General features: G+C 33.5%; 3 protein-coding genes and 1 pseudogene across 3 annotated transcripts in view; 2 read left to right on the forward strand and 2 right to left on the reverse strand.

The window, feature by feature from the left end:
- The window catches only part of LOC107658990 (uncharacterized), a 14,755-nt gene extending 12,366 nt beyond the window's left edge, over positions 1–2,389 (reverse strand). Inside the window, exons 1-2 of the mRNA XM_016447747.1 lie at positions 2,325–2,389; positions 1,368–1,541 (exon numbers count right to left, since the gene is read on the reverse strand). Coding sequence (XP_016303233.1) covers positions 1,368–1,424 — 57 coding nt within the window. The 5' untranslated portion in view covers positions 1,425–1,541; positions 2,325–2,389. The remainder of the gene's footprint in view (positions 1–1,367; positions 1,542–2,324) is intronic.
- Positions 2,390–7,861: 5,472 nt separating this feature from the next.
- echdc3 (enoyl CoA hydratase domain containing 3) lies at positions 7,862–11,630 on the forward strand. The gene is made up of 5 exons (XM_016447435.1): positions 7,862–8,039; positions 9,210–9,331; positions 9,410–9,507; positions 10,709–10,909; positions 11,166–11,630. Exons 1-5 carry the CDS (start codon positions 7,909–7,911, stop codon positions 11,502–11,504), a joined length of 891 nt encoding a protein of 296 aa, XP_016302921.1. The 5' UTR covers positions 7,862–7,908; the 3' UTR covers positions 11,505–11,630.
- A 995-nt stretch (positions 11,631–12,625) lies between these two features.
- Positions 12,626–21,606, reverse strand: LOC107658757 (F-box only protein 7-like). Its single transcript, XM_016447406.1, has 9 exons — positions 21,357–21,606; positions 19,506–19,686; positions 17,727–17,963; positions 15,741–15,885; positions 15,573–15,656; positions 14,267–14,362; positions 14,097–14,191; positions 13,731–13,934; positions 12,626–13,181 (listed from the first exon to the last, which is right to left on the reverse strand). Exons 1-9 carry the CDS (start codon positions 21,476–21,478, stop codon positions 12,867–12,869), a joined length of 1,479 nt encoding a protein of 492 aa, XP_016302892.1. The 5' UTR covers positions 21,479–21,606; the 3' UTR covers positions 12,626–12,866.
- A 2,604-nt stretch (positions 21,607–24,210) lies between these two features.
- Positions 24,211–27,526, forward strand: part of LOC107658758 (tRNA-splicing ligase RtcB homolog) — a 7,598-nt pseudogene continuing 4,282 nt past the window's right edge.

The following is a 27,526-nucleotide window of genomic DNA, read 5'->3' on the forward strand; positions in this document are numbered from 1 at the left end:
TTGTGCATAGCACAGTATGCACTTTTTATGCACATAATAATTCCCTGATGACCTACTATTTTTTTTGCTAAAAGTCTGCCAAGACTGGAAAAAAGTTGCTGTAAACTTACAAAATTAATTGAAAATTGAATAATCATTAAACATCTTTTTGATGCACAATTCAATCAATAGGAAGAGCTCATCCTGTGCCAAATAGCATGTGTGTTTAAGATGCATGCTTTTCACTGGATTGTTTAATGTTTATAAGATGATAAATCTTAAAAATATATGTTAAAATAATGCAGACTTTGTTTCCTAAAGAAAACATGAGTGATGTTTGCACATGCAAAAGTTGCCAACATAATACTAGGCATTAATATACGATCATAGTTTTTATTCATATTTTAAATTGAATATTTTAAAGTAATGAATATTCTGAAGACTTTTTAGTTTTATTTTCATTTTAGTTACATTTTAAAATGTTTTGTTTGTTAGTTAATCTATATCGATTAGTTAGTCTTTATAGTTATTTTTTATTTATTTCAGATTTAATTATTTTAGTACATCAACTTACACTAAATGGAAATTAGCCTTGGCAACTAGCTGAAATAAAATATATTTATATATTTAAAATAGATATAATATTTTATTTCAGTTAAAATGTATCTTTTTTTTAATTATATTATTGTATAACATATGTTATATAATGTTTCAATCTTTTAAAATGTATTTTTTATTTCAAGTGACAGGTTTTTCTGTTTTTTTTTTTTTTATGTAACTATAATAACCCTAACTGCAATGTGGTTTTAATAATCTGGTCTCTAAATATGACTCGGGTTCCTCATTAAAATCGTCCACCTTCAGCAATTAAACAGGTGGAAAAATGCCACAGACTTAATTGTAATAGTTTTATGATTACTTGAAGTCTCCTCAATAACACGCATGAATCATTCGTGTCAAACGGACATACTTTAGGGTTTGTTCTATTCACTAATCCTAAGTGTGAGCAGTAATAATAGTGATACTCGTCTTAAAACCACCTGTATCATTCAGAACCTGCTGGTTTTGTGTAGATGTTTCGCATGCTGCCCGACTGCATTCTTGTCTTCACTACAGAATCACGTTCCTCTGAGAGTTCAGCGAATGAGACTCGGTGAGTGATGCTCTCTAACACACACCACACCTGTCCTCCCAAACACAATGAGCGTCCTGTCATGCTTCAGAGATGAAGGAACTGGTTTCTCTGCTTGTGTGATTTCGGCATGAATCAGTGTTTGTGAATGTCTGGGTTATTTCCTTCCTTCATGGAAAAAAACGCTTCATATATATAATGTTCTAATCACAAATAAGATACACGTATCTCAATACACATCCTGATTAATACTCACAGGACAGTCGTTAAGGCTGTAGTGAAGCGTCCGGCTCTTGTGCATGTGAACATCCATGCTTACAGCATCCAGGGCTCGGCGTCTCGTGAAAGAGTCGGGCAGTAAAGGTCAGGGGTCGTGTGAAATGGTCCGAGCATCTCCATGTACCCGACTGACCAGTTTCACATGATGCACCTGGAACAAGCAACATAACAAATATATATGGTTAAAATGAATGAACTTTATCATAAACATAGTCACACAGATCTCCTGAGGACTGACTACAGTACTTCTGATCTGCCAAAAACACAATTAGACGAGTAATTATTTAACATTTCCCGCAAAATAATGATTTACTTGGAATATATTTACTAATATTGGCTAAACAATATTGATGAAAACAAATAAAACACTAAACTATTGATTGGAACACTGTAAAACTAAAAATTCTAAACGGATTACTGGAATAATATTTCAGGCAAAATGTCACATGTAATGTGCTACTAAACATTTGTTTGTAATTGTGGAATTTACTAGCAGTTTCTGAGTGAAAACTGTGTTTTTCAGTGTAATAACAATAAAAGTGTAAAAATCTGGTCTTGTGAATCAGTTAACGCAATTCATTCCTGTATAAACAAAACGAAATAAGGTATTTTATGTTATAAAGAAAAATGACTTTTTTTTTTTAATGAAAGTTTCACGTTTGTTTGTTTTTGTTTTTTTTGCATTGTAAGACTCTTTCCCTGACAAACAATTCTCATTACACTATTAAAAATGGTCAGTTAAATTCAGTACAATAAATAGTACACCGTATACTTCATTGTCATGAAAATAATAAGTAAATAACTCAATACAACAACATATATTTTCGTTGTGAAAATAACGACCTGGACACGTTTACCCGAGATTCACCCAAAACACTCCACTCTATAAAGTTTGATAAATATAAAGACTTTTAGAGGAATTAGTTCAACTTACTGAAACATCGTGAAACGGCTGAGAAGAGCAAGTTAGAGACGAATAACCCGAGAGTCACACAGTTCTGTCTCAGTGACGCGACGCGACGCGTTTAAATCACCTCGCGCCGCGTCTCCTCTTACGCACAGCGCGCTCGTGATGACGAAGACACGGGGCTCCTCCTAAATCTCGAAGCAAACACGGCTGATAGATTCATAATTGATAAACAAGTGGGTTCACTGCTCAGAATTAAAATAACTGAAAAGTGTAGGAACAGTCTGTGTTTTTGTGACGTCAGCACTGAGGGCGTGTCCTCAGCGCTATTCTGTAGCGCCCTCTTGTGGCAGGTACCTTCTATTACATTCATTTATTTATTTATTTATTTTTTTTCTTTTTTTTTTTTTTTTTTTTTTTTTTTCATTTCTCACACCTTTACATTTAAATGAAAAACAAAAAATAAAGCTAAAAACAATTCAAAATATTAAAGAACAAAAAGTATGAGTATAATAATGATTCTAACATAACACTAAGCCAAACACCAAAAAACAACTACATAGGTGTATGTACAACCACACACACACATATATACTGTATATGTACATACACATTTATAAATGTCATTTCCATTTAGTTTGTTATTAAAATAAAATAACTCAAATTAAATCAAACTAAAAACTTAATAAAAGACCTATGCAGACATAATAAATTCAGACATAATTTAACTAAAATTAAAATAAATAACAAATATAAATAATACAAATCAAACGAGTTTATGAGTAATCCTAAAAAATAACACTGAGCCAAACACACATGCTAAAAAACAACAACTTACACATAGTAAGAAATGGTTATAAAAACTGAAACGGAAGCGAAACAAGTAGCAGGATTATTACATATAAATCATATTTAATACAAATAATAATAATTTTTGATATCAGAATTATATTAGTGTGAATCTCATATCCAAGTCTTTTTAACCCAAAATAATCAATTAAAATGAATAAATAATAAATTTAAAAAATTTTCGACGTCAATTTAAAAGATAAACCATTCAGAGATTTGATTTTGAAAATCAAAATGTGCTAATCCTTGGACTATTGTTTATCATTTTTATTTATTTTGCAATTTGATCGATATTCTCCGTTCAAATACTTACAAATATTTTTAAGCATTTAAAATACTTTAAAAAAGAGAGGGCTTCGTCGATGTGTTTCAAAGCATCACACATTTTAATAGAATTTTTTTTTTTGTTCAGTAAAACATACATCTATAATTTATACTTAACACCAAATCCAAATTTAGCATAAATTACCACACTGAAATATTAAAGTAGGAGGTCATTGTCATAAAACACACAATGTTTTGGTTTATGCAAAAGAAGAAACCTCCCAAGCAAATTTAAGTTTTATTCGATTGTAATTATTTTATTAAATGCATGACATTTTAACATGGATATCTGGGTCCAGAACCCTTTAAAATATTGCAAATGCCAAAAAAATTAAAACAAATTGTAAGAGATTCAAGTTCAAGGTTACAAAAAGGAAATAGTGGTGAGATGCTGTCCTTGATTTATTAGGAAGAGCTTTGCATTGGTAATATCTGTGCAACACTTTAAACTGAACTTCCTTTGCTTTTTTGAGGCAGTAACATTGTATTAGTCTCAGAGCAAATCTCATGAGTGGAAACCATATTTGGATTTCTATCTGAAGTGTATATATGGTGGAGCAAAGCACAAGCATTACCTGTCCATGAGCAGATCTCCATTAAACCAATGTCTGTCCGTGAAACAAGACTCTTCTGTTGCTCCAAAACATTCCAGATCACAAACCAAACCAATCCCAAAGCTGAAGCAACGTGTCCAGTAAACGGCTTTTAGATCAAATGTAGTTTATTGCAGTAAAAAAATAAAACCATGTACATGTCTTTAGAAATAAACTGCATTCGTGTAATTCACACAGTTCACCAACTCACAATATATATATTACACACATAATACATATTTAGTAAATAAAAGGGATACTTTAATAGACAAACAGCCCAATGCCTTATTATTCAGCTTCATAACGTGAATATCAGTGTGATTGTGAGGATAACTACTATCGATTAAACATCTGTCAGCACGAGAGCAGCAAAACAGAGCCTCTGAAAACCCATCACAGCCAAAAAACATTAAGAGTAGCAATTAATACTCATTAATCATTGCTTTGCATAATAAATTGCAACACACACTAAGCATGTGTCATATTTGGTATACGTGAATTGCTTTATGTGAAGTTTATATTGTTTGATAGTTTAGGTTTTTTTTTTTTGTTCATGTCTCTGTCATTGAATAGCATTGCTTTGATCATAAAACTAAGCATTTATATATCATCTTAAGACATATTATTGGAAATATAGAGTGACGACTCATTATTTATGTCTTTTTTTTATCTAAGTATCTCCTGTGCTGTTATGAAGATCTCACTGATTTACATTACAAGCATCAGAATTTCATCACATACACATCAGCATCTGGAAGCAGATTTCATATTTTTGCTCGGTTTGAGTCTCTGAGCTGTTTTTCCTCTATATTCTCATTATATCACACGGTTCGAGCCAGATATATCAAATATGATGCATAACATATGCATTTTGTCTTTTATAACTCGTCTAAAGGTTCAAGATTCTCATCCATTTAACCCAAAAAAGGATATTGCTGATTATTGTTTCATATGTCAGGCTTTAAGCATTTTTTTTTTTTATGCTTTGCTTGTGAAGTGCACTATTTTTCTCTACAAACCACGACATTTGCTTTCTTTTTTGGTTATTAAATACAATGCATGTAAGACAGAACTAATTAGAATTTAGGTGTCCAAATAATGTTAAGGTCACAGTAAGCACCACCGGATATGCGGAATTATATTCAAAATAAAATTCTTTTTTTTATTTATTTTTTTTTATTGCGAAACAGTGAACATTTACAAACACGAATTCGACGTGAATAAAACTGCACAGATTATTATAATAAATACCACCACTAAACAAAGCAATATAATCAGTAAATAAACAATAAAAAAGAAAACAATGTACATGTCTTTAGAAATAAACTCCATTCGTGTAATTCACACAGTTCACCAACTCAAAATATATATATTACACACATAATACATATTTAGTAAATAAAAGGGATACTTTGACAGATATTTTCTGCTTCTCGTGGTAATTGACAGTTTTTTTGTAATCATTGCACATTAATTTAATGCAAGGTTTTCCTCTGAATCGGGTTTTATCTGTAGAAATAAATCGCATTAATGTAATTCACACAGTTCACCACAGGATTGTAAACTCAAATAAATAAAATAAAAGTTTTTCTGCTTCTCATGGTAATTAATAACTCATTAAATATTAAATCAATGCGAAATATGGTTTCCCTCTGACTAGAATTAAAGACGTAGAAATAACTGGCATCAGTGTAATTACTACAGCTTCTCTGACTCGCATTTTATTAATATAGTATGTATTTATTTTAACAACTACAGCAATACATAAAGAATTATACAATCCATGCAAGGACTTTTGTCGTTTTTTTCCTCTTTGGTTTATTGATCTAAAATATTTATTTAACAAAAAAACAACAAAAAAGAAACATTTCAAGGTAAGAAACATTACCAGATGTTTTGTTTTCGCCCATTATAATAAAAAATATATATATAATTCTGAATCAATGCAAAATTATTTAATGGAAGAATTTCTTCTGACTCCAGTTTAAGTCGTAGAAGAAAGTAACAACGGTGTAATTCACACAATTCAACACAAGACGGCGCACAGATATAATTAGAATATATCTCTAAAGAAGAGAATGACATCTAGAGTTCAGCTTGAAACTAGGCTCGTTTTGTGTTGAAATTGTTGAACGTTACATTATACATGCAGGTCATACAGTCACGTGACTTGAACACATCTCAATATGATAATGTTTGTCATTTCAGACATGAAGACTTCTCTCTCTGCTGCCGTCCTGATGAAACCTGTTCGCATGAGAAGCTTTGCTTGAGTGCTTTTTGCTTGCTTTTTTTACACTTGACCTGAAATGCTTGTTTAGTTCACACACAGATGATCAGGTGAGCAATACATTTCAAAGAGTGAATAAACCTGGTTTTTCTCTATTATTTTGTCTGCTTGTGCAGTTCTACATTAAAGATGATCGTCTTTGAGATTGCGGAGGAAGTAGAGACGCTGCTGTGCTTTCTTGGCCATGGCATTCTTTATCTGTACACCTTTAATTTTAGGTATGGGAAAACATTAAATGCATTAAATTATTTTGCATTGATTTAATATTAAATAAATTGTCAATTACCATGAGAAGCATGTAAAATTATCCCTTTAACTTACTATAAATATATTTTACATCTGTAACATAAATTAAAAAATCGAGTTTCATCGCCCTCCTGTGGTGAATTGTGTGAATTACATTAATGCGATTTATTTCTACAGATTTAAAACGAATCAGAGAAAAACCTTGCACTAAATTACTTTGCATTAATTTCATATTATTTAATAAATTAATCACGACCCTCTGCAACAATAAAACATCTGTAAAACCGCCCTTTTCTTCTGTATAAATATATTATTATATCTGAGTTGTGAATGAATTGTGAGAATTACACTGCTGTTGATTATTTCTGCATCTTTAATTTGAGACAGAGGAAAACGTTTAGGTAAATTATTACGCAGCGATTCAGAATTATTTAATAAATTATTCGTTATACTGTGCAACAACAAATCTGGTAAATGTATCTTTATTTATTTAATTTTGTTAGAAGCAATACCATTTTAGACCGATAAGCCAGAGAAAAAATATAACAAAAGTCCTTGTACTGACTGTATCATTCTCTATTTATCGTTGTGTTTTATCTCCTGCTTTGTTAAAATAATGTTTTTTTTTAAAGCGAGTCAAATAAACTTAACCAAACAGTATGAATTGTACTGATGTTAATGAACTCTACGTCTTTATTTCTAGTCAGAGGAAAACCTTATTTTTCCATTAATTCAATATTTAATAAATTAGTATTTACCATAAAAAACAGAAAAAAACTCTGTCAAATCACCCATTTACTATAAATATATTTTACATCTGTAATAAACATTTAGAATTCGAGTTTCATTGCCCTCCTGTGGTGAACTGTGTGAGTTACATTAATGTCCAATTAATGTAATGTACAATTATTGTGCAATAATTAAAAAAATGGTCGATTACCATGAGAAGCAGAAAATATCTGTCCCTTTTAACCGCTTATAACTCCTTTTATTTACTAAATATATTTGATATCTGTAATATACATTTTGAGTTTCATCGCCCTCCTGTGGTGAACTGTGTGAATTACATGAATAGTTTATTTCTAGACATTTCTACTATGTATAACGTTTTTTCCCCTGACATTTTATTAGTTATTCTGTCGTGTTGATTATAATAATCGTTGCTTTTTCATCCGCTTTGTATTTGCGTTTGTGAACATTCACTGTTTCGCGATTTAAAAAAAAAAAAGACTTTTATTTTGAATATAATTCCGCATATCCGGTGGTGCGTCCGCCCTCTATACTGTACTCATTTCAACGGTTATTAAATATGATTTTAGGCGGATTTTACAAAGCGTCAAACCTGCTGAAGTGCAGCGGGGCGTCTTGGAGGATCTTGAGGAGGAAGATGAGCGCAGATTCTTCATCTCTGACCCTCAGAGAGCAGCAGGACGGAATCAGGTGCTGGAACTCGCGTGACCTCTGACCCCAAACAAGCCCACGTTAAATTCAGCAGTCCATCGATGTTAATGCAGTTTAATACTGTGACCTTAACATTATTTGGACACTTAAATCATAATTAGTTCTGTCTTAAAGTTCTGTGCTAAAGCAAATGCCATTGTTTATAGAGAAAACAGTACACTTCACAAACAAAACAACTGACAAAAAGTTTATTAGGCTTGTCGAATTGTCATTGTGAATATGCATTTTTCTAGTTATGATGTGCACCATATATTATATTTCATCAGGTAAAGGTCTACACTTCAGCCTCAGTTTGTGAATCATTCTTTAGTCTGTCCTGTCAAAAAATTATTTCTAACTATTCACAAATTAGTGTGAACAGTTATTCTATTAATTAATATTATTATTATTGTTGTTGTTATGATTATAAAATGAAGACTAATATATTAGTGTTTTAAATTACTGCAAAATAACAAATCAATTGTTTTTAATTATTCACAAATCTGAATTATTATTCAACTATTATTAGTTATCCAATTATTATTTAAAAACATTATGAATACATTTCAATTTTACTCTAAAATTAAATATTAATATTTGATTCTAAATAATTATTATATAAAATATCTAAAATATTATCAAATAAGACAGAAGTATTGTTTTAACTAACAAAGAAAATAGTGAATTTACTGTTATAAATTAAATTATTTTAAGCTATTCACAAATCAGTGAATTATTATTCAGATATTATTAGTTATTCAATAATTATATTATACTAACAATGTAAAATGACGACTGTAATACATTAGTGTTGTAAATTGCAATAGTACTGTAAAATAACGATTAATTGAGTGGAAATGAAGCAGTAAATCTCATCTGGTGTGTGTGTGTGTGTGTGAGTATGTGTGTGAGTATGTGTGTGAGTATGTGTGTGTGTGTATGTGTGTGAGTATGTGTGTGTGTGAGTGTATGTGTGTGAGTATGTGTGTGTGTGTGTGTGTGTGTGTGTGTGTGAGTATGTGTGTGTGTGTGAGTATGTGTGTGTGTGTGAGTATGTGTGTGTGTGTGAGTATGTGTGTGTGTGTGAGTATGTGTGTGTGTGTGAGTATGTGTGTGTGTGTGAGTATGTGTGTGTGTGTGAGTATGTGTGTGTTTTGTGTGTGAGTTCAGGAGGATCATCCTGAATAACCCTGAGAAGAGGAACGCTCTGTCCCTGCCCATGCTGGAGTCTCTGAGAGAAAACCTGCTGACAGACTCGCACTCAGACGATCTGCGTGTCATCATCATATCAGGCAAACATTCACGCTCCTCTGGAGAAAGATGCGCGAGTCCCCGGCGTCCGCAGTAACTGTGTGTGTGTCTCTCTGCAGCGCGGGGCCCCGTGTTCTCCGCGGGTCACGACCTGAAGGAGCTGACGGCCGCTCGGGGCCGCGACTATCACAGCAGGGTGTTCCAGACCTGCTCAGAGGTCAGAGGTCAATCACTGCGTGTGTGCAAAGTCCCTTTCAAGGAAAGTCTGTTCGCCTCCGGGCAGCTCAAACAAGACCAAGTCCTTTCTAAATGAATGGGGGAATCCTGAAATCTCAAAAACTGCTCGCTGAACTCACGATTAAATGACATATGTGACCCTGGAGCACAAAACTAGTCTTAAGTGTCAATTTTTCAAAATTGAGATGTATACATCATCTGAAAGCAGAATAAATAAGCTTTCCATTGATGTATTTGTTAGGATCGGACAATATTTGGTCGAGATACAACTATTTGAAAATCTGGAATCTGAGGGTGCAAAAAAATCTAAATATTGAGAAAATCATCTTTAAAGTTGTCCAAATGAAGTTCTTAGCAATGCATATTACTAATCAAATATTACGTTTTGATATATTTACGGTAGGAAATTTACAAAATATCTTCATGGAACATGATCTTTATTTAATATCCTAATGATTTTTGGCATAAAAGAAAAATGTATAATTTTGACCCATACTATGTATTGTTGGCTATTGCTACAAATATACCCCAGCGACTTAAGACTGCTTTTGTGCTCCAGGGTAACATATTTCAAATCAGCAACAAAATCTGAAATGAACTGCCCCATGAATGTTGTTTCTTATGCTCAAATTGAGCTAAAAAAGCTTATTTTTCAGGCTGGACCAGCCAATGCGCAATCACAGTCATAACGCACTTAAGACTGTGCATCGCAGGGTTGCCAGGTTTTCACAACAAAACCCGCCCAATCGCTACTCAAAACTAGCCCAGTCACGTTTCGAGGGGGATCCCCCGGTAAAAATTAGCATTTTAGGGGCTAAATATCACGTTATTGGGGTCGCTTAAACCCGCGGACATGAAAAACATCCTGTGGCAACAGTGTTAAAGTAGCCCAATTCCGCAGGAAAACAGCAGACTTGGCAACACTGGTGCATCGGCTGGTCCAGCCTCAGGTTTCTATGGAAACCGGAGCTTCTAACGGCCGCTGCAGTGATGCAATGACTTTACCAATCAGCGATAGGCTCTTTCATTTAGAAGGCGGGACTATTTCGCCATATTGCGCGTTGCATTTTCTCCCATTCATGAGTATAGGAGTGAACCGTCTTTGTATTTCTATAGTCTATGGTGTGTGTGTGTGTGTGTGTGTGTGAATGCAGTGGAATAAACTGTGCTCTTTCTCAAAGGTCATGACCCTGATCCAGGACATCCCAGTGCCGGTCATCGCTATGGTGAATGGTGTTGCCACGGCGGCGGGTTGCCAGTTAGTGGCCAGCTGTGATATCGCTATAGCAACGGATAAATCCACTTTCGCCACACCTGGAGTCAACGTGGGCCTGTTCTGCTCCACACCTGGAGTGGCCATAGGACGAGCAGTGCCTAGAAAGGTCAAGGTCACAGCCAGATGAATTATATGAGAGAGAGAGAGAGAGAGAGAGAGAGAGAGTAATGTGACCCTGGAGCACAAAAGCAGTCTTAAGTCGCTGGGGTATATTTGTAGCAATAGCCAACAATACATTGTCATTTCACAAAATTGACCCTTATGACTGGTTTTCCAGGGTCACAAATGTAAATGTAAATGTAAATGTAGAAGAAAGAAGTATGGTTCTGTCCCCTTGAGTGCAGTCTGTGCCCTGTGTCCAGGTTGCAATGGAGATGCTGTTGACGGGGCGTCCCGTCTCGGCTCAGGACGCTCTGCTGCATGGGCTGGTCAGTAAGGTGGTGCTGGAGGAGCAGCTGGAGCAGGAGACGCTGGCTGTGGCCCGCCGGGTGTGTGAGAGCAGTCGGCCCGTGGTGGCTCTGGGGAAGGCTGTGTTTCACAGACAGATGACTCTGGGCCGGGACGCAGCCTACGCCTCTGCTGCCGCCGCCATGCTGGAGAACCTGACCCTGCGGGATGGTCAGGAGGGCATCCGGGCGTTCCTGGAGAAACGCAAACCTGTGTGGAGCAACACTGATGCTGTCGACACAAACACTCACTGATCCAGAGAAACACTGCAGCTTCACTCAGCTGTTTGTGCCTCAAACACATCACGTGTAATGCCTAAAAATACAATAATCTTTTTTATAATTATGTGAACTCTAATTCTAAAAAAAGACTGAAATATATTACCGTTGTAAATTACAATTGTACTGTAAAATAAAAATGAATATTTGATCATTACTGTCTTATCAAATAAGATTATCAGTCAATATAATTTTTGTTTAACTCTATATTATATAAAGAGAAAAGAAAATACCAAATAGTAAATTATCAAATAATATTATCAAACAATATAATAATAATAATGATTATTATTACTGTGTAAAAGAAGGCTGAAATATATTACTGTTGTAAATTACATCTGTACTGTAAAATAAAAATGAATATTTGATAATTACGGTTTTATCAAATAAGATTACTAATCAATATAATTTTTGTTTAACTATATTATATAAAGAGAAATAAAAGAAAATATCAAATAATAAATTATCAAATAATATCAAACAATATAATAATGATGATTATTATTACTGTGTAAAAGGCTGAAATATTACTGTTGTAAATTACAATTGCACTGTAAAATACAAATGTATATTTGATAATTACTGTCTTATCAAATAATATTATCAAACTATATAATTATTGTTTAACTATTTTAACTAATTATAAACTTAAAATAACTTAATAATATTTAAAATAATTATAACTAATTATAAAAAAAGAGAATGCCGGAATATATTTTACTGTAAATATATGAAATACATCAAATAATATCACACAATATAATAATAATACTAATAACAATAATTTTTAACTAATAAAAATATTTAAATATATTACTTTTTAAATTACAATTGTGCTGTAAAATAAAATAATAAAATACTAATTTTTTAAAGTCTATAATAATTTTAAACGAATTATTTTATCTAACTATAAAAAGACTGTTTTACAGTACAAATTACAAAATATCTAAAAAAATATCCAATAATATTACCAAACAGTATAATAAAATTATAATTATTATTTTAACTCCAATCTGAAATATGTTACTGTTGTAAATTAACATTTTAATATAAAATAAATAACATTTGATCATGATAATGTAATCAAATATGAAATATAATCTCAGATTTGACAAAGCAATCAAACTTTTTATTGAATGTTGTTTATGCCTTAAACACATCTTGCTCTATAATGCATCATTTGTAATGTTTTTGGGTGAATTATTCCTGTAATGAATCTTTGCAGTGTGTTTGTCAGTCCGAATGTCCCAGGAATGCTTTAATTAACGAAGAACAAAAACATCAGGCCATCAAAATAATTGGACCTCTCCCTGTTTGGAAAAACAAGCATTTAAGTGTTCAAATGAAACCTCTCCTGACGTCCGCCGGGCGACTTCCTCCCGGCCTCAGGCTCCGTCGGCCAATGGGAACGCCCAATCCTGGCAGGTGACCCGGGAGCGGGCCAATGGGGTCGAAGCGTGGGCGGGGCAGGATGACGGGCGCCTGGTCGTAATCTCCGCCGATGATGCCGGGAGGATAGAGAGGAAGAGGAAGAGGAAGCGGAGCGGACGGGATGGGGGTGAGCGGGAAAATCGGAGGCACGTGAGGCGGGAAAAAGCGGCATCTGCCCCTGCGCTCATTCTCCTTCCTCTGCTTAAGCTTCTTTTTGTAAAGCTGAGGACAAAAAAGGACAGTTAGGAGTTTAAAATTGTGTTAATTGTGTAAAATAAGTAATATAATATTCAATTTAGTTTGGCAAAAGGTAATACATAAATTGCAATTTTTTCATTCATTTAGTTATTATAAAAAATTATTATAATTTTATAATTGCGTTTTGTCTTTTTTTTTTTTAAATGTATAGGCTGAATGCACTGTAAGTTGCTTTGGATAAAAGCATCTGCTAAATGCATAAATTAAATTAAATGTTAATATAATTAATTAACATTCATTTATTAATGTAAAATTAATATATTTTAAATTATATTTTTTTATAAATGGTTACATTATAAAATCACTGATTCATATCTATTTATCTGCATGTTTATTTCATTTTAAATAAATTTTTAATAATTTCATATTGCATATAAAAAATAAATAAATTGCAGATTCTTATATTAAAATGATCCTAATTAATTCTCAGTTTTTTTATGTTTATTGAGTGCCAATAATGAGCCATTATAGGATTTGGTTTATAAGTATGAATAAGAGCTGTGTTTGGCTCACCTCCTTCCAGTCAGTGTCTCGGTGTTGATTTCCTGCAGGAAAACACACTGCAAAACAACACAACACTCGCATTACTGACACTTCATCAGTACACACGCTGTCTGGTGTGTGTGTGTGTGTGTGTGTGTACTTTATGCTACATTGAGGGGACCACATGTCCCCACAAGGATTGTAAAACCTGAAATTTTTGACATTGTGGGGACCGGCCTGTGGTCCCCACGAGGGAAAAAAATGATTAAAAATAGTAAATGATGTTTATTTGAAAGTGTAACAATGCAAACAGGTTTTCTGTAAGGGGTAGGTTTAGGGCAGGGCTGTCCAAACTCGGTCCTGGAGGGCCGGTGTCCTGCAGAGTTTAGCTCCAACTTGCCTCAACACGACGACGTCCAGCAGCCGTAAAACACGCAACAGCAGCTCAGGAGGAAGAACAGCCAGACCGAAGAGAGCCGGCAGACCCAGCGCTGCACACACACACACACACACTCATTAAACACTGTGTGTGGCATTAGCACTGAGAGAGGAATCGTAATAATCACCCTGTCTGGCAGCGGCCATGAGCGGATACACCAGCTGATCTTTAAAGAGACGAGACAGTCTGCGCAAGTCTGTGTAGACCACGCCTGTGCAGCCACCTGCAGAAACAGAACCTGCTGAGATGCTCCGATTAAAAACAACAGCACAATTACTATAGAAAATAACAAAAGAAAAAATAACAGTTTGTCCAAAAAATAAAAGTTTGTGATTAATCGCATCCAAAATAAACGTTCTTGTTTACATATTATATGTGTGTATATTTATTATGTATATATAAATACACACACATACAGTATATATATATATTGAAAATATTTAAGTTTATATTTATTTAATATATAAACATATTTTTCTTAAATATATACATGCACGTGTGTGTGTATTTATAAATACATAATAAATATACACAGTACACACACATATACTATCTAAACAAAAGCTTTTATTTTGGATGTGATTATTTTGGATGCGATTAATCATTTGACAGCACTAATATAAAAGCTCACACATGCATGTATGTATATATTTAAGAAAAATGTTATATTGGTATATTAAATATATATAATATAAATTCTATAAATATATACATTTAAATATTTTCAAAATATACACCTTGTGTGTATTTATACATAATAAATATACACAGTACACACACATATTACATAAACAAAAACTTGGATGCGATTAATCGTTTGACAGCACTATATACTATTATAGGTTTTGTTAATATTTTAAATTTGATTTTATATTTTCACTTTAATTTTAGTTCGTTTTAGTCATTTAAAAATATCTTTACTACTTTTTAAAATGTCTATATAGTTTTTAGAATGTTTTCATTATTTTAACTATTAATATAATTTGTGTGTTATACGTGTTATTTTAGCATTAATGTACTGTTATATATTTTCAGTTTTCACTTTTAGTTCAAGTTTAGCTATTTTGTCGTGTGTTTTTGGTTTTTTAAACATGTTTATATAGTTTTTATTATTCACAATACGGAAGAAAATATCTGTCGCTACTTCTTCTTACTTCTTCTCGCTACTTGCTATTAATCACAATTAGGGTAAATTTCCGGAAACTTTCCAAATATCCCTGGAATATTCCAAAAAATCCTGGAAAATTTACTGGAAATTTTCCACCTTTTTGCAACCCTAATCACAATACGGAAGAAAATATCTGTTGCTACTTCCATTTCATCATATTATTTTCTGTGGTAATGTAGCTAATAATACAGCTCATTCCTACTGAACTGCTTATAAATATAAATATGCAGTATAAATATAAAAAATAATATATATATTAAATTACCTGCCCAATCAGCAGTCACATAATCATCTGGTTTCAGCACCAGCTTGCGTGAATTCTCCATAGACTTGTCCATCTTAAGAACAGCTGTTTCACAACAAATAAACAAACAAATAATAAAAATCAAATGAAGGAAGACTAATAACGGCTGCCATACGCAGATGAACGCACCATTAATGACGAGCGTTCGGCCCATCGGCACGGCGACCGCTGACACCAGGCTGTTCTCCAGAAGTGGGTGGGCATAGTGAAGTCTGTACACGCACCCTGCCGCCCGCCAGCCAATCGGCATCTCTCCTGAGTTCACATTACAACCCTGAGAGAGAGAACAACCAATGATATTGGAGTTATGTTCAAAAGCGTGTCATCGTTTGGATATTCAGATTAGGGATGTGAATGATCGATTAATTGTTGATTTATCTTTTTTGATGTTCTATTAATAACATTAATTAATTGATAACCTATAATATAAACCTATAATAGTGTGTTGATACTAATATGACACTGAATCAAATCAAAATTAAACAATTTATTTCAAATCAAAATTTAACAATTTCTTTTATTTAGCATATGTGACCCTGGAGCACAAAAGCAGTGTTAAGTCGCTGGGGTATATTTGTAGCAATAGCCAACAATACATTGTATGGGTCAAAATTATAGATTTTTCTTTTATGCCAAAAATCATTAGGATATTAAGTAAAGATCATGTTCCTTGAAGATATTTTGTAAATTTCCTACCATAAATATATCAAAACTTAATTTTTGATTAGTAATATGCATTGCTAAGAATATATATATATATATATATATATATAAGTATTAATGTCAGCATGTAAGGCACAATATTTCTTTTACAGTTTTTTTAATTAAGAATATATTTCTGTAAAATTCATATAAGAATCAAAAAGAAGGCCTTATCAACTAAATTCTTAAAACTTTAACAAATAAATTAATTGTACGAATGTTAACAATAGCAATGGACAAATTTTTCTTGGAAAAAATGAAGATTCTGTATTTTCTATATACACTATAGTCTCAGCCTCAGACGTCACGCCCACGGACCGTTGGCTAAACGTCTGATGCATACGGCACACAAAAGTGGAAACACTTCAGGATTTTCTAAGTCGTCATCGGATTGGTTGAATTATTTAGGATTTCCGGGAGACGTGTGTGTCGCGTTCTATAACATTCCGCCTGGAAACAAAGATGTCGTGACCCCAAACCCTCTCACGATAGAAGAAAGCCGTCGTGTTTACAACTGTGACGACGAGCGCTTATCAAGATCAACTAAACGCTGGATTCTCAAAAGTATGTGAAATATTTAAAGTTCGCGGCATAGAATCTTTCAAATACGTCCGACCGGGAGACGTGCGTGTCGCGTTCTTTAACGTTCCGCCTGGAAATAAAGATGCCGTGATGCCAAACCCCTCACCAAAGAAGAAAGCCGTCGTGTTTACAACTGTGACGACAAGCGCTTATCAAGATCAACTAAACGCTGGATTCTCAAAAGTATGTGAAATATTTAAAGTTCGCGGCATAGAATCTTTCAAATACGTCCGAGAGTTTTACACACCGGTCCGTTATTGTGGCGACATTTCCACGCACCGAAGCGTGACGCTGAAACGAAACTAACTGTGATTGGTTGTTTGACATGTCGGTCAAAAGGCCTCATGGGCGGGCCTTGGCCAATGAAAGCTGCCATGAATTCCAGACCTTCAGCCGTAAGTCTGAAGGTCTGGCTACGCGAGACTACTTGACCGGTTACTTCCTTCAGCCGTCAGTCTGAAGGTCTGGCTACGCGAGACTATATACACTATAACACTGATAATACCAAACATTGCATGCTCTTCTATACATTTATAAATGGGTGAAACTACAGTTACAGATGTTTACCAGGTTATATATTTCTGTAAAATTCATATTTACATTGCAGTCAAAAATTTGTTAAGAATTTTAAATATCTATATGCATTTACGTTAATGATTCATCAATTATTTGGTTGTTAATTTGAATGAAAATCTCGATTATGATTATGAAAATCTCTAAAAATGCACATCCCTAATTCAGATTTGTTTGATTCTGTTGATTACTCTCATTCACTCTAACTGAATCTGCTGGGGTTCAGAGAGCGTGTGAGGGGTCAGCAGAGGTCATGACCTGCGGCAGGAAGCCGGTCTCCAGCAGCAGCAGATGCACCGTCAGCATCAGACAGTCAGTCGGGTTTCTGCAGCTCGACGAGTTCAGCAGTCGCTCCAGCGCGTGAGGAATCACTCCATCCTCCGTCTCACAGCACAGCAGCGGCGGAGACACACCCGCCTCATCCTCCATCCACTCCTCCATCCCAGAATCCCTCACACTGCTGCTGTCCGATCCACCGCCACCGCTGGCTTCAGCCTGAGACACACACACAGACACAGGCTGCTTTGAGGACTCAAACACACACACACACACACACACACTCTCTCTCTCTCACACACAGGCTGCTTTGAGGACACACACACACACAGGCTGCTTTGAGGACTCACACACATACATACACACACAGACAAAGTCTGCTTTGAGGACTCACACACACAGGCTGCTTTGAGGACTCTCTCTCACACACACACACTCTCTCTCTCTCTCTCTCTCACACACACACACACACACACAGGCTGCTTTGAGGACTCACACACGCACAGACAAAGGCTGCTTTGAGGACACACACACACACAGGCTGCTTTGAGGACTCACACACATACACACACACACAGACAAAGTCTGCTTTGAGGACTCTCTCTCACACACACACACACACACACACACACACACACACACACACACAGACACAAACATGCTGACTCACGGCATCAGGTTCTTTGTCATTTCAGTTTCTTTTCTTTGGTTCTTGTTGTTTATAAAATAATGCTAGCAGTACAGTTTTAGGGTTGTATGAAATCTGTTTTGTTTTTTCCCCAAATTCTGTGATTACTTATTACATTTTTTTATTACATTTAAATGATCAAAAATTATGCATTCAATTGAATTCATAAAACTTTACCAATTTATTAATATATTAATATTATACATTTTAACAATAACAGTGAAATATAAAATTCATTTTTTAGTAATTTAATACACATTTATTATCAAAAAGTACGTATAATTAATTAAACTAATAAAACAATTGAATAATTTATTAAACTATAAACAATAATAGTGCCCTATTAAATATGTTTTCAGAAATTAAGTTTTGTCTGCTTATATTTATATGGATTCTGTGTTTTATGATTTACAAAAACAACGGTAATCAAATAAATGATAAAACTTTAACAATTTAATAATTAATAATAATTTTAACAATAATAGTGCCCTATGAATCTTATTTATTTATTTGTGAGAAATTCTGTGTTGTCTGTTTTAATTTTTCTGGATTCTGTGTTTTATGATTTATAATACAATTGCATCAAATCAGGGTTATTATAGTTAACTAAAACTAAACCCATTTAAAATGCTTAGAATGCTTTAAATAAAATAAACATTAACTGAAATAAAAATAAAACCTTAAACTTCTTTTAATTTAGCTAGTTTCATTTGATGTACTAAAATAACTTTAACTGAAACTAAAATTAACAAACTTAATTTGAACACGTTTAAAAAAAACAAAGAGGAAAATAATAAAAACTAATTCAAAATAGGATCTCGATACTAAAATAACACCGAATCAAATGAAAACTGAGCAATTCCTTTTATTTTGTGTATATTAAGCATTAACGTCCTAGTGTGAGGAATAACATTTCATTTCTTTGTATGTCACTACACACAGCGGAATGACAATAAAGCTTATTTGACTTGATTTTTTGGCAAAAAAAGTGCTGCACAATAGTGGTCTACTGTTTAAATTAACACATGAATTAAAAATTGCTTCGTGAGGTATGTTTCTGTGTCTGAGCTCACCTCCTCACTGGATGCGGCTGCGCCTCCTGCTCCGCTCGGGGGTTCTGGGGCAGTTTGTATTTGCTCAGGCAAAATCACAGTGATCATATCACCAGAAACAACCCCACACGAGGAGAGCGTCTGTCCCGTGTCCAACAGAACCTCCTTTCCGTTCAGAGACAGACTGAACTCCACATCAGCCCTGTGCAGAGAGAGACAGACACATGAGAGCTGCTTCAGATGGACGGAAGTGAAAGTGTGAGCAACATGACTGTACAGATCGAATCAAACCCAAATCGAAAATCCAGCTAATAATACCAGATATTACGTTAACCAGCATTACTCACATCATGCATTTAAAACCAGTGTGGGGGGAGTTACTTTAAAAGTAATGCATTACAATATTCCGTTAAAAGTAACAAATTAAGTTACTAAAGTAATGCGTTACGTTACTTTTGAGTTACTTTTTAAATCTGGGCAGACCTTGCTTGTTTGTTTTTAATATAAAAAGTTGTTCTTTTACAAATGCAAAAGCCCTTTCACCCCAAAAGTGAAAGGGGTGAAGGAAATGTAAATTCACGTCTGTACAATAGAGGGCGCCGCTCAAACAAATCTCACGAAGAATATGACACAGGAGAAGAAAGTTCAATAGTGTTCAACAAAAAATAAAACACAAATGTATCATTTTTGCTCATAACCAGTGTTGGGGGTAACGCATTACAAGTAACATGAGTTACGTAATCAGATTACTTTTTTCAAGTAACTAGTAAAGTAACGCATTACTTTTTAATTTACAAGAGAATATCTGAGTTACTTTTTCAAATAAGTAACGCAAGTTACTTTTTTTCCCCAATTTATTGATTGACAGCTCTCCTGTCGCCATGTTGAGAGAAATCAGAAGATGTTACTGTAGTTCTAAAATAAATATGAATATGCATTCATTCATCTCACTCACAAAAAACACAGATTCAGTATTCCTCAAAATGAATAAAAATAATGCAACTCAGAATATGACGCAAACTTTGTTTTTTTTTTTAGTGTGTTGAAATTTCTTCTTCTGCATTCTACTGTACGGATGTACATTTACTTTCCCTTCAGCCTGAGGCTTATTCACTTTTGGTGTGAAAAGGCTTTTATATTTGCCAAAAATATAACTTTTTTATTTTAAAAACAAACAAGCAAGCCCTGTCCAGATTTAAAAAGTAACGCAAAAGTAATGTAACGCATTACTTTCCATAAAAAGTAACTGACTAACGTAATTAGTTACTTTTTTATGGAGTAATGCAATATTGTAATGCATTACTTTTAAAAGCAACTTTCCCCAACACTGCTCATTAGTATGGTTGAAGTGGATCATCGAATGTCAGTAGCAAAGACACTGGTTAATAAAATGGGATTAAACAAATTATATTTGTCTTATTTAACATATTTAATTATTGCAGGTTTGTATAATATCTTGAGAGTTCGCATTTGATGGTTTTTATTCATTTTGAGGAATACTGAATCTGTTTTTGTGCATGTGAAATCAATGCATGTTGACTAGTCTAGAACTACAGTAACATCATGTTCACACAATGTCTCACGATTTCTGTCACCATGGCAACAGCAGAGCTGTCACTCAACACATGGGAAACAAAGTAACTGGCGTTACTTATTTGAAAAAGTAACTCGGATAGTTCCTTCTACATTAAAAAGTAATGCGTTACTTTACTAGTTACTTGAAAAAGTAATCTGATTACGTAACTTTCGTTACAACACTGTTCAAAACACAACATGGGCTGTAAATCATCAGAACACAACTAATGTTAATCCATACCTGATTAGAAACCCCAAACCTAACACACACAACCAAGAGGAGCATCTCAAACTCACCCCAGTCCGCACCGAGGCAGCAGGGCGTCTCTGACCCGGGCTCTGAGCTCGGACAGCGTCGGTTCTGGTCCGTCCAGCTCCAGTCTGCTGCTCTGTTTGTGGATTCTCACCCTGAGCTTCATTCTGCACTGAAGCAAAGCAGATCTGCTCACTTTCACTTCACTGTCGGAGCATCATGTGACGTCACTGAAACTCAGCAAACATCTTCTCTAATAATTAACCTTTACTTAACAGCCGAGCTATAACGCAGTATTTCAGCGTCAGTTACTGCATTTAATCCAGTGTTACTAGGCCACTGCAAATTAAACAGGAAAAGCCTCTGCTGAATGTGTTTACATTTAATCAAAACAGGAACAAAAATAAACGTACCTTTCACACACGTCAAAGTAGCGCAGTGAAGCCAGAAAACTCCGCGGCCGAACAAAACAGCTGAGCGAGCTTTTCAAAATAAAAGTCCCGCAATTACGTCATTAAGTTTATTATTATTATTATTATTATTATGAATGCTTTATTAATTCAATGCCACAAGAACAAGAGGTATTATATATTCATATGATCAAATTAACATTAGCTGGCAGAGAAAAAAAGAGAAAAAAATATGCTTTCGGAGCGTTAAGTGTTTTCAGTACTTTTTTGTTTTTTAAGAGATTTACATATAAAGTCATTTATAAAATGTGAAAAATGTAGTCTACATTGAGCCCCCTTCTTCTTATGCATATGGTATTTTCCTAATAAAATAAACAAATGTATAATACGTTGTTCTTTACTGTATAAAAAAAAGCACATCAAATATAGACATTTCTATCATACACTCAATTTTTCTATTAATATAGAACTCCAAATCCTTCCAGACATGAAGTTTTATTGCCTATTAGTTGTTAAATTAAATAATACATATGCATTGTGTTTTAGGAATTGCTAATATATGAAGCAACTAAACGATTATCGGAAGACTGCCGGTAAAATGCAATTTATTTACAGAGCAATTGTATAAAATTATATAGGTGCCTAATTGAAAGTGTATATTTTCGTCAGTTTAAATAATAATAACTTTTATTGTATTATTAGACTCGTTATTTTATATGCATCTTTATATTTACAACTCTTGGATATATTTCTGTTAATTTCTCTATTTACTATATTAATTGCAATAACCTAGTGGAGCGTTAAAATAATCTCGCCAGTCCAATAACAATAAAACTCTTGTAATTTTATTACAGTGCTGCAATATGCTGTATATGCAATGCCACAACAGGGCAGCGAAAAGGCTAATGCATTTTGTTACTGAGTTTTTGTACAACACTTAGACACGTTTTATTACCAGTTAATAAAATAGCCCTCTCTGACTACGTGTTCACTGTCGCATATATAAACATGAAGAAACCCAAATATCCAATCACTACATTACATTACTATATTAGTTGTACAGTACTTTATTGCGGGGTCTCTGTGCTGGTTATTAACGTTGGCTGTTTTATTCAGCTGTAATGTGTTCGTACATCAGATTATTGTGGTTGTAATATTAAATGTAGTTTAAACTGAATGAAATGCTGAATAATGCTTTGGTCTTCAGGTGGAGGGTATTTTCTATGTGAATGATCCTCCGGAGAAACTCATGTTTGAGGAGCTGACAATGAAGTTACAGCACATTTGTGATTTGATTTTTGTTAAATAATCTATACAAACACTTTGGCAGCAACTATATAGTTAAATTAAAACATAAGGTTGGTTTGGTTCATGGCTTAGAAATGATTGGGAAATGCTTAAAGATGTTTAGAAAATAAAATAAAAGGGCATATTTTAAATTAATTTAGCAGAGGCAGTTCTTTGGGCTTTATGATTTTTTTAAAGACTTTATAGATTCTAAGTCAGCTTTAAAGGCTGTTTGAAAATGAGCAAAATTGGGTTTAAGTTACTCCATTTAGTTTGATGAGTATACAAATTTCCTAAAAACAAAAACAGATCAATAATAAATATTTTTCTTTCAGAAAAGCCATATTCATTTGAACAAAGTAAAACAAATGATGAATTTAAGACTAGGATGCAGTTCATTTTTACAAATGAAACCAAAGAAGTGTCCTTTAAAATTGCTCAGAAACATTAGAGCGTTTTCATCTGGATATAGATTACAAATGCATTTTCTGTAATTGTAAAAAAGTCTATTGTGCATTTATTTTTTGAATGTTAAGTTTAGGTTTAGCTAAAATTACAACTGGGAAATAAATAAAAACTGCGATAAAATTAAACGAAACCTAAACAGTAATATTTAAAATAAATGACTTGCTATTAATTTTTTTTAAAGATTAATATTTAATTATTATATGATTAACATATTTACCAGTGCAGCCTATATTTAATTTTTTAATAAACTCATCACATTGAGCTGATTGAAATGGTAACCGTTTAAATTACATATAAAATGTGAGACAATGTTAGTGAAAAATACCACTTATAAAACGGATAGCTCCGGTGCTTGATTCTGATTGGCTGAGCTGTGTTCGAAGCTGTTGTAAATGACTCTACAAAGTAACATACACCTTTGTTTACGTTTGTGTGTTGCTCGGCAACCTTTGTTGCAACCACAACTGTTTCTGAGGCGCTACATTGTTTGGTGGAAGAATACTGTTTTTATTAATATCATTACACTTTATTTCCTCTGTTTTATTTTGTGAAACCTTGCTACGTGTATGGAATAACTGTTTTATAAAAGCAATAAGCCCCGTGAAACCATCCAAACCAATTTCAACATCCACATCAACCATAAATCCTTCAAAAATAGATAAATTCACTGTAAACCACGGCTTCACGAGGCTTATTGCTTTATTTCACAGGGTTTGGTGGTTTCTTGCCTGCTATGAAGCAGATTGGTTTTGCTATCGGAAACATGGCTGCGTTTGACATGGACGACACCGAGGCCGTGGTGTCACCCGGTGCGTAATCGAGCCGCGTTCAGATTCACGTTAACGATGGGGCAGCTCACGGTTCGTCTCGTCTGCAGGTGGCGTGGGGTTTGACATTAACTGTGGCGTCCGTCTGCTGAGGACTAACCTGGACGAGGGCGACGTGCAGCCGGTGAAAAAGCAGCTGGCGCAGTCCATGTTTGACCACATTCCCGTCGGAGTCGGATCCAAGGGTGTCATTCCCATGGGAGCAAAGTAAACAATACCACACAACCATTCCATTTACATTTGTGACCCTGGAGCACAAAACCAGTCATAAGGGTCAATTTTTCGAAATTGAGATTTATGCATCATCTGAAAGCTGAATAAATAAGCTTTCCATTGATGTATGGTTTGTTAGGATAGAACAATATTTGGCTGAGATGCACCTATTTGGAAATCTGGAATCTGAGGGTGCAAAAAAATCTAAATATTGAGAAAATCATCTTTAAAGTTGTTCAAATTAAGTTCTTAGCAATGCATATTACTAATCAAAAATTAAGTGTTGATATATTTACAGAAGGAAATTTACAAAATATCTTCATGGAACATGATCTTTACTTAATATCCTAATGATTTTTGGCATAAAAGAAAAATGTATAATTTTGACCCATACAATGTATTGTTGGCTATTGCTACAAATATACCCCAGCGACTTGACTTACTGCTTTTGTGCTCCAGGGACACATTTAGTCATTTAGCAGATGCTTTTATTCAGAGTGACTTATAAATGAGGACAATGGAAGCAATCAAAACTAACAAAAGAGCAATGATATGCAAGTGCTATAACAAGTCTCGGTTAGCTAAACGCAGTACACCTAGCAAGGGCAAGCTAGTGTCAGAGGCCTTTTTGGCTTTTTGTTAATTGTATAATAAATAAAAAGAAAATAAATACATAGAATACAAAAAGAATAGCACTTCTTCATTTTGCAGTCTTTTTCAACCTCAATTTATGTTTTTGCTCTGAACTTACTTGGCAACAGTGATTAATTGTTTATTGTGAAAAAAATAAAATGCTTAACTTAACCGTTATATGCACTAATATAACTGAACATCATAAATACCAATGGAGCCTATATTTATTACTAAAAGATTGTAATGCATGAAATATGTTTTGTGAATATTTGAATAATGATGCAACTAAAATTACTAACTGGAAAAAACTAAAACTGAAATAAAATTAAATGAAACCTGAAAGGTACTCTAAAGAAAAAAAAAAAAAGCACAAAACTAGTGCTGTCAAACAATTAATCGCATCCAAAATAAGTTTTTGTTTACATAATATATGTATGTGTACTGTGCATATTTATTATGTATTTATATAAATACACACATACAGTGTATATTTTGGAAATATTTACATGCATATACATTTATATAAATATAGTTATTATATAAACATAAGTTTTCTTAAATATATACATGCATGTGTTTGTATTTATATATACATAAATATACACAGAACACACACATATTATGTAAACAACTTTTATTTTGGATGCAATTAATCGTTTGACAGCACTACATTAAATTAATGTTAATTAAAACAATTAAATAAACTGAATATATAAGAAAGCCAATTCAAAATATGAATACACTATAATAGTAAATAAATAATACTTGTTGCCTTGGCAATAAACTGAAATAAGTTCAGTAAGTTAAAGCACTAGAACAGAAATAAAAATAAATTAAACCTTAATAGTAATAAAAATAATAAAATGGCAAAAGCACATACAATTAATTACATTAATTTCAAATTAGAACTTGATTCAAATGAAAACTGAAAATACAAAAATAAAAGCTAATTCAAATTAATACAGTATAAATAATAGTGAAATTAAGTTGAAGCACTAAAATTATTTAACTGGAAAATAGCAAACTGAAAATATTAAATTGTAATCAGTGTTAATTTTGACAGGCATTTTTGATTTAGTCTTTATCTCGAGACGAAAATGCTTAATAGTCTTAGTCACATTTTAGTCTTTCATAGTTTTAGTTGACGAAAAGTCATTGCATTTTTGTCAACTTTTAGTCAAACTGCAGTTACCAACATTTATTTTGTTAGCTACTTTATATGTAGTCTTCAAACAAAAATACAATTAAACTGTGTACAAAAGGCAGTTTTACATGTCCTGAGTCTGAGAGGGTACTAATTATATACAATTATAGTTTTATTCATATTATGAATTAGCTTTTGTTCTTTTATCGTCATTAATTTTATGCACTTTGTGTTTGTGTTTTCACGAGCGCTGTGTTTGTGTGTGCAGAGATCTGAGCTCTGGAGATGGGTATGGACTGGTCTCTGAGGGAAGGATACGCCTGGGCCGAGGATAAAGAGCACTGTGAGGAAAACGGCCGCATGCTGCAGGCCGATCCCAACAAAGTCTCGTCCAAAGCCAAGAAGAGAGGACTGCCACAGGTGCACGCATTTACAAGACCACTCAACACAAAGCCCAGCAAATTCTCTCTGATCTCATGTCATGTTCTCCTGCTGTTGTGTAGTTGGGGACGCTGGGTGCAGGAAACCACTACGCCGAGATTCAGGTGGTGGATGAGATCTACAACGATTACGCTGCGAAGAAGATGGGCATCGACCACAAGGGACAGATCTGTGTGATGATCCACAGCAGCAGTCGAGGCCTCGGCCACCAGGTGGCCACAGGTGAGCGGCACAGGTCTTACTTTAATGTCCAGATACTATTAGAGGTTCCATTTTTATTAACATTTTTTCATTTTAATTAGTTTTTCGAAAATGTCTATATAGTTTTCAGAATTTTTTTTTAAGTGTTCATTTATTATTTTGTTTATTTTATGTTTGTTCATTTAGATTTTTTGTTAATTGTTATTCAATTTTATTTCAGTTAAGGATTATTTTTGTCAAGTAACAATTTTATGGTTTTAATTAACTATAGTTAAAGTTTGTCATTTTGTTGTGTTTGTCATTTTTTAGTTTTTTTTTTAAATGTCTTAATTTGTTTCAGTTTATTAGTCTTAATTTGTTTCAATTTTAGTTTTAGTTAATTAATTTTTTATATATATATATATATATATATATATCAGTTAAGGATGATTAAAGATGATTAAAGATAGTTAGTAAAATGTGTATATAGTTTTTGTAATTTTTTTAGTCTATTATTTTAATTACATTATTAACTTTAAAATATTTTACTTCAGTTCAATTTTATTTCAAGTAACAATATTTTTATGGCTTTTTTACCGCAGCGGCTATTT

This window comes from Sinocyclocheilus anshuiensis, unplaced genomic scaffold, assembly GCF_001515605.1.
Source record: "Sinocyclocheilus anshuiensis isolate Anshui unplaced genomic scaffold, SAMN03320099.WGS_v1.1 scaffold283, whole genome shotgun sequence".
NCBI lineage: Eukaryota > Metazoa > Chordata > Actinopteri > Cypriniformes > Cyprinidae > Sinocyclocheilus > Sinocyclocheilus anshuiensis.

Bases quoted from the DNA above. Each gene is read 5' to 3' on its own strand.
- echdc3 (XM_016447435.1), top strand. From the start codon at position 7,909: ATGATTTTAGGCGGATTTTACAAAGCGTCAAACCTGCTGAAGTGCAGC. The intron at 9,332-9,409 runs GCAAACATTCAC...GTCTCTCTGCAG, and splicing joins GCGTGTCATCATCATATCAG to CGCGGGGCCCCGTGTTCTCC. The intron at 10,910-11,165 runs GTCAAGGTCACA...CCCTGTGTCCAG, and splicing joins GACGAGCAGTGCCTAGAAAG to GTTGCAATGGAGATGCTGTT.
- LOC107658757 (XM_016447406.1), bottom strand. From the start codon at position 21,478: ATGAAGCTCAGGGTGAGAATCCACAAACAGAGCAGCAGACTGGAGCTG. The intron at 17,964-19,505 runs GTGAGCTCAGAC...TGTGTGTCTCAG, and splicing joins CAGCCGCATCCAGTGAGGAG to GCTGAAGCCAGCGGTGGCGG. The intron at 14,363-15,572 runs GTAATTTAATAT...CTGTTTCTGCAG, and splicing joins TGTGACTGCTGATTGGGCAG to GTGGCTGCACAGGCGTGGTC.